A 7,079-nucleotide genomic window follows, 5' to 3' on the forward strand; every position below is an offset into this window, starting at 1 on the left:
CCCCCCGCCCCTAAATCTTGTCTCTGGCGATGAATCTAGTTCGGCACTTCTACAGTTAAGTATAGATACATGTTAACCAAATGATGCAAAAGTATAAACAAATTTCCTGAATCTTATCAAATACTGAAACGTAAGGAAAAAGATATTTCCATATCTTGTCAGGATTTCAGTATTCACAATGGAACGTTTAAAGTAAACCGTGTCACACTAAAACACACCGATTACAAACTACAGGAAGACATAAAACTAGTTCATTATAAAAATTATTTGTTAATTTAATGTCCTTCAGACCATTGTCCTAGGACTGTTATTGTCGTAGACTATGTGGAACCAACTGTAACCATTACACCGGTACACTCCAGAATTTCTAAAAGCATGAATTCATAAAAAAATAAATTGTTCTTTAAAATAAACACTTAACTTACTTTCAGTTAAAAAATGAGAACAGTTCCATTGCACTTTGCTAATTTTTATATAGTCATGTATACACAAAATATAAACACAAAACTTGATATAAATGTAAAAAAAACTCATTTCATAAGTCTTATAAATAGTGCATTATTTCTATAAATAGTGCACTATCACATGACTACCTCTATAAAAACACAACCTGATAAAACATGACTGTTATCTTTGATTAATAACTTTAAACAATTTATTGTGGAAATATATCTATACATATATTGTACTTATTCTATAAACTCTAATTTTGTATCGATCGAATTCTCTTTTCTTCAAGATGTTGTCAAAAATGACATTGACCTTTTAGTATCCACAAACACGTTTCAATCATAAGAACCAAATCTCAGATTCGATTCAAAGTTTAAATCTAATAAAGGTTTATATATCTTAAGCCAAAACATGAAAATATTTGCTTTTTGTAAATTCAATATTCAATTCAACAGGTAACTTAACTTTAAAGTTCATTGTTTTGCAATCTGGGCACCGAAAAATTCAAACAGATTAATTGACCTAATATACCTATACAGAAATGGTACTATATCTATTTTGATTCCTACTTTTCATTCAGGGTCATTTAGAAGCTTGACCTTGACTGCGGCCCATGATGCTGAATATGGTCGCTGCAATCTTCTCATAGATCATGAACATGAAGGCTGCTGTGAGCACGGTTTGTAACAGCTTTGCCTCCATCCCCTTGTATAGTCCCTTCACACCCTGCTGCCTGTTGAGAGCAGAACGTTTACTGACACAGTGCTTACGTACTTAACATACATACAAAATGTAGGTCAAGTATGCAAATTTTATATCATTAACAGTAATGGGTTTTATACATTATAAACAACAATGTATGAGATTGGAAAATTGAATGCTTTAATATTAAAATCTATATAAAGGGTGAGAAATCTGTACATGTATATACAAGCAATGTTCATATAGCTTATAGTTCAGTCTTATCAACTATATTTGCATCTGTATCTTCAAGAGAGTCCATGACATATCAGTGCATAGAATAAAATAAAAACATCAATTTGTATAATTAATTAAATACATATTCTCTCAATTTCAATTGTGACCATTCACAAGCATGATATTTGTTATTCAATATTAAAGAACAACAATTAAATCATGGATTTGGTTTTAAAGCTTAATAGACGCTTAACATGCGTGAGTATAAACTGTACGAACTATCTCGACACATAAACAGACGATTTAATGGTGGTATTGTCACAATGTTATGCCATTTATTTATAGTATGGCGTTAAAGTGCTTACAAAAAATCATGACAGGGTTCTCGGAAACAGAAACTTCTTTGCTAAACAATCGATGTCTTGAAGATTTTAAGGCATATGGCATTTGGCTAAGGGAAAAAGGGAAAAAGACGCTGCCAACACCTTCCAAGGCAATTTTCAAGGTAACTTCCCAATGTTGCTGTTTACCGGGGAGAACAAGGGTATAGGTTATGACACCTGGAAATCTAAAGTATGTTGGTATTGTACAGTAATCTCAGTTGGTATAAGTTCCTTAGGTCAAATAAGGGGGTCTGATGAATATGTATGTATGTTATTGATTGGGTTACATCCCAGCCTGAAAAATCCTATCACTTTTAATCCGTTCATGATTTGGAAAAGAGCAAGACGTTGGAGTTAGCAGTGAGACAATAGTTAAAAGATGCCCGAGACTGCTACGTCAGTCGACGCGTCCACCAGTACATACTAACAGATTTAAGTGTTAAAAGGTATTATAAAGCAATTGTCCACTGAAGTGCAGTTTCAGTGGGAGTTTAGTAGAGAGCATTGCATCCGTCAGAAGCGAAGGCATTATAGTGGAACCTAAATTACAGACATCGTAATCAGAACCCATAGTGCCAGCAAACTGACTTATCGCACGATCATTAATAGGATACCAAGTCATTTTGCTTTAGATATGGAAGGAAAATGCATAATGCAGTTGGATACAGCAGCTGGGTAGGGGTTGAGAGAGGACTAACTCTAAGCAGCGTAATATTTAACTTGTAAGGTCAACTACAGAAATCCAATGTCTGCATTAGGATCACGTCACCAACATTAACGTTAAGTACATGTAACACACACACGCAGGTGAGTGCACCTTTAAATATGCCAAAAAATTGTTACACTTCATCATACAGCTGTTTTGTCCTTCTATGACTCATCAGTAAAGTAGGCTATCCTAAACTTGAAAGTGTAAGCGGGACGTCTTTGCCCATAAAATGAAAGGAACTGCCGATATATGGGTGGACTGAATACCTGTTATTATGCCATCAACTCTGTACAAACCTACGTACCTAAACTTTTTGGAATTGATATTATTGGTGTTTTTCAATGAATACGACAGATGAACGGTTTGGAACAATGTTCTTACAGTGTACCAGATTGGTCATGCCATTCTACTTTAGATGCATGGTCATCAAATACTATAGAGTAAAACATCCAGACGGAACAACCGGTTAGTCTTATTAGATGTGCCAATCTTACGCCAGTAACCATCGGAAAACTCTAACGTCATGCTTGAGAAAGTAACCTCAGTGATACGATGAAACATCCACAAGTATGTGCTTTGGTCAAACTCGACGAAAGTTGTTCTATTCTGCTTGATTTAACACTAACCGTCAAAACATATACATTTGTACCGGTATGCCACACCGTAAACCTTTAGTATGGTACATGTTAGCAATATATTGAGCTTTACCCTGTTTCTGTGGAGGATATTTCTCAGCTTGATCAGTCCAAATGTGGTGAAAACATAAGGTTGAGATGCAGACGAGACCTGTCACCAGCTTTATGAGAAGACCTCATGTTGTCTCTAATTGCTTTCATTTTGGAACGGTTTACTTTAGTGTAACACTGTAGTGACTTGGCAAAATACATGTTCCGTTACATCAATATTAGATGAGATGAGGATCTTTGTCCATCAGTGTCAGTCAGCCACGAGTTTCAGTGTTCCCCTTGCCTTTTGACTTGGACAATTTTGAGCGTCAATTCAATCAACGGAAAGACAAAGCTGCGAGTGTTTTGAGTAGTCTGAAAAAATACTTTGAACATATGTTTTCTCATATCAGGTTGGCTACGTCCACGTCCATGTTTCATGTTTTCTGGGATTCATGGGATACATGGGTTTGGAGAGAGGAACAGGAAGACGATTTCGAGATTGAAGAATGTATAACAGAAATTCGTATTTTCTGTTCTATCGGGAAGAGAGTGAATCAAGGTCATTATACCAGAACAGTGATATCGTGTGCACAAAACAAGTTTCTTATACTAAGTTCAGCAGTAACCGGCACGTTTAAGGACTACCTGTTCATTAAAAGGTTCACTGCAGTGCTGACAATAACCTCTTTATTACGATAGAGATACTTAACATGGAAACGGGTGCATGATCGTATGAGGGGACTTATGTGGGGCCCCTGCAGAATATACATACTTTCTGTTTCAGGCGATGTCTACATAGGCATCCTTCCTAATATGACCCTGGCTGTTTTTAAGAACGTTCAACCCCCCCAAAAACAACCTTAACATAGAAAATGTGCAGCCCTTGACGCATATCACTTTAACATCGTGTATCGACCGTAAGCTGACGTTGACGTAGTGATGTCATTAAGGTTATCAGATTTCGATTAAAACTTACATATGTTGAGAGCATTGCAAGGTCATTCGACATACAAATGTTCTTCAACTATTAACAGAAGAGCCAATTGCAGTAGATATTCAGATAGCTGTTATTGAGCTGATAAAAGACATAACCTTCTAATAAGAGTTTGTGATTTAAGTTGTTGTAGGATGTCGTGTATCTTCAACCAAACAGTTGTCACTGGTTCATGGCAAATTCAAGATAAGGTCGTGTCCTTTGTTTGCCCCAAAATACTTCTTCGGTTTTTATAAATTGTATCATTATCAATACTGTACAATGTATACTGTACAAACAGTGATACTTACCTAATCAGCTCTTTCAAACTGCTTAATATGCTTGCAGATCTTTCTTCTTTGTTGTACCCAGCCTGACACAAAAACAATAAATAAAAATAACATCTGAAACTGCATGTATCCTCTATTTTTATTCCTTTGGCTTTCATATTCAGTCCAGTGACAACACGCAGTTTATGTCTATATAACTTTATAAATACATGCTAAAATAATTACTGGATAAAAAGTTCATCTTACCCGAAGACGTGATTGCACAACCTGAAGAGGGTATGTTGTGATGGTAGCTGTTGCCTTGGCAACGGCCCCAATAACAAAGTACAGGAACCCACTGAGGTCCTATAATAAAACATAAAAAATGTCAAAAAGACTGGCCCTGTGTACAGGTTCACCAGTAATCAATCAGAACAGAGGAAACATCAATCAAACCTTGAATTTATAAGGTAAGTTACCGGCATGACAAAATTTAGTTTTTCAAGATTCATTGCAATTTAACAACGCCAGATTAAAATAACACAACTTTATCGTCTGTTATCTACATATCAAGATTCTTTTTGTATTTGTGTAAAACGTCCTCATTGCTGGTACTAAATAGTAGAATATATAATGGTCTAGATAGATGTGCGTAACACACACACAAAGGTCTTGATAACAAATACGATGTGCTCTATTAAACGCACACTTTCCTTTTCTCCATAAAAATGTCTATCAATTTCATGAATGACTGTTTCTTTAAAAAAAAATTAAAGATGATAGTCGAACCATCTGGATTTTTGGCTAATTTCAACTTGTTCTTGTTAACATGTGTACATGACTTGCGTATATTTTACAGTAACATACCTTTGTCTTCATCAGTTTCTGAAAGTATCGTTTCACCACCTCATACACCATAAACTGTAAGGACGGATTGGACGCCAAGACGATGGACGGAAGAGTGCCGTTCCACAATGCCCCAATACCTTCCATCCTTGCAATCTTAAGCAGGGCATCTGAAAAAAATAGCCGATTAACTAAATGCCAAGATGTTAATATATCGAGAAGTCTCTCTTTCATCAAAATATCTGCTCGTTTCTTGGGTCACCAAAATGAATGTCACCAAGTGATATGGGATGAAAAGAAATACTCAGCCACTTGAAAATTGAAATGATAGCATTTTGGAAACTACTTACACAACAGGTAAGGCTTTTGAGGACCTCAAAAACATTATCAGTAATGTTCAATAAATTATCCCCAATCTACATCAAAACAGCCAAATATAGTAACCCACAATTTTATTAAAAAACAATGACACTTTTAGCTGCAGAGGAGAACAACCAATCATGCTGAAATGGCTTTAATCAGTTGTGTACACTAATTCAATCACACACACACAGCATGATTTAAAAACGAAAAAAAAACCTTTTAAAATAACGTGATAAACATGTCATTACACTGTGTTTCAATGTTTTAAGACGTCACTTCTGCGATTATAGCTTAATTTCTGTCCCAAAATTTATATGGAGACATTTTACACTCTTTAAGTTGAAAATACTATCCCTCAGTTATATCAAACATATCTAGGCTCGTATCAACCTAAGATACCAATGTTAGTCTGAGATCTTCAGTTGGAGGGACAATATTTGATACAGGGTGAAAAACAAAATAGCGATGTTTCATCATATTTCAATCACTTTTTACAAGTTCTCCTTTTACATTTAGAGGTTTGACACTTGCCTCTAACATAAATTTCAATAGCTAATGATCCGTGTTGATATGGACATTGACGAAGTGTATTTTTTAACTTCTTAGCAATACTTAGAAGCCGGACACTAAGTTGGGGCAAATGCCAGCGTTATTTGGTCTTTTCATCTTATGTTTTTTTTCTATTCTTGGGGAAGTTCTCATTAACATATACTCCCTACTTGTCGCCTTAAACATCCCAAACATTGTCAGGAATGTTCAATAGATGTGGATGAAAGACTTTTTCCAGGTAATCAATAAATAATGAATGTGTGTTCTTCAGAGTATTCTGCGGGAGTGAGAATTCATATATTATAAATGACGTCATATTCCCATCTGGTATTGCTTAAGGCCTCATATCAATTTTGGTTTTGGTGATTAATGTTGTCCTCATATCAGTATATGTGGGTTGGGAAATAACACTTTGACTAGGAACTGTATATTGTTGGCTCATTTTGTTGTATCAAGTGTAAACAAAATATTTGTATTAATTACGATGTGAGAATTGACATTTCCTCAGCCAAATGGAAATACATCATACGATCCCTCAGTTTTATAGAGATTAATCCCTGATCTAAAACTTTATTTTATGTTGACGCTATCACCCCAATAATATTATAACCATAATTGGGTCAGAGGATGTAAAAATCACCATTTACCGAGCAAACTTGTTTACACAATGTACCAGACCGAGAACATTCTCCCCAAAATTCACTCAATCTACTTTTTTTATAAATAAGTCATCAGTGGAGTCATATTTTATTGCGTAAACCTTTGAACATCATTTTTAAAACAAACAAACAGGAAATTGTAAGTGAATCATTTAATTAAACTGTTTTACGTAAGTGTTTTATATTTGTTGTGAACTATCATGTAAATAACGTTGTCTACCTACTGTTTTAACGTGCATATATATCAATATAAAACAAGGTTACCGCGAGCGGTATATAATACGCCCGTCAC

General features: G+C 35.2%; 1 protein-coding gene across 1 annotated transcript; it reads right to left on the reverse strand.

The window, feature by feature from the left end:
* Positions 1 to 6: 6 nt before the first annotated feature.
* LOC110444901 (peroxisomal membrane protein PMP34-like) lies at positions 7 to 5,386 on the reverse strand (the record flags this gene model as incomplete). Its single annotated transcript, XM_021489252.1, has 4 exons — positions 7 to 1,183; positions 4,413 to 4,474; positions 4,638 to 4,736; positions 5,238 to 5,386. Coding segments are annotated over 4 exons (461 nt in total), but the record flags the coding sequence as incomplete, so codon positions are not given.
* Between the last annotated feature and the right edge of the window lie 1,693 nt (positions 5,387 to 7,079).

Source organism: Mizuhopecten yessoensis, unplaced genomic scaffold (genome assembly GCF_002113885.1).
Source record: "Mizuhopecten yessoensis strain PY_sf001 unplaced genomic scaffold, ASM211388v2 hete_36186592, whole genome shotgun sequence".
Lineage (NCBI taxonomy): Eukaryota > Metazoa > Mollusca > Bivalvia > Pectinida > Pectinidae > Mizuhopecten > Mizuhopecten yessoensis.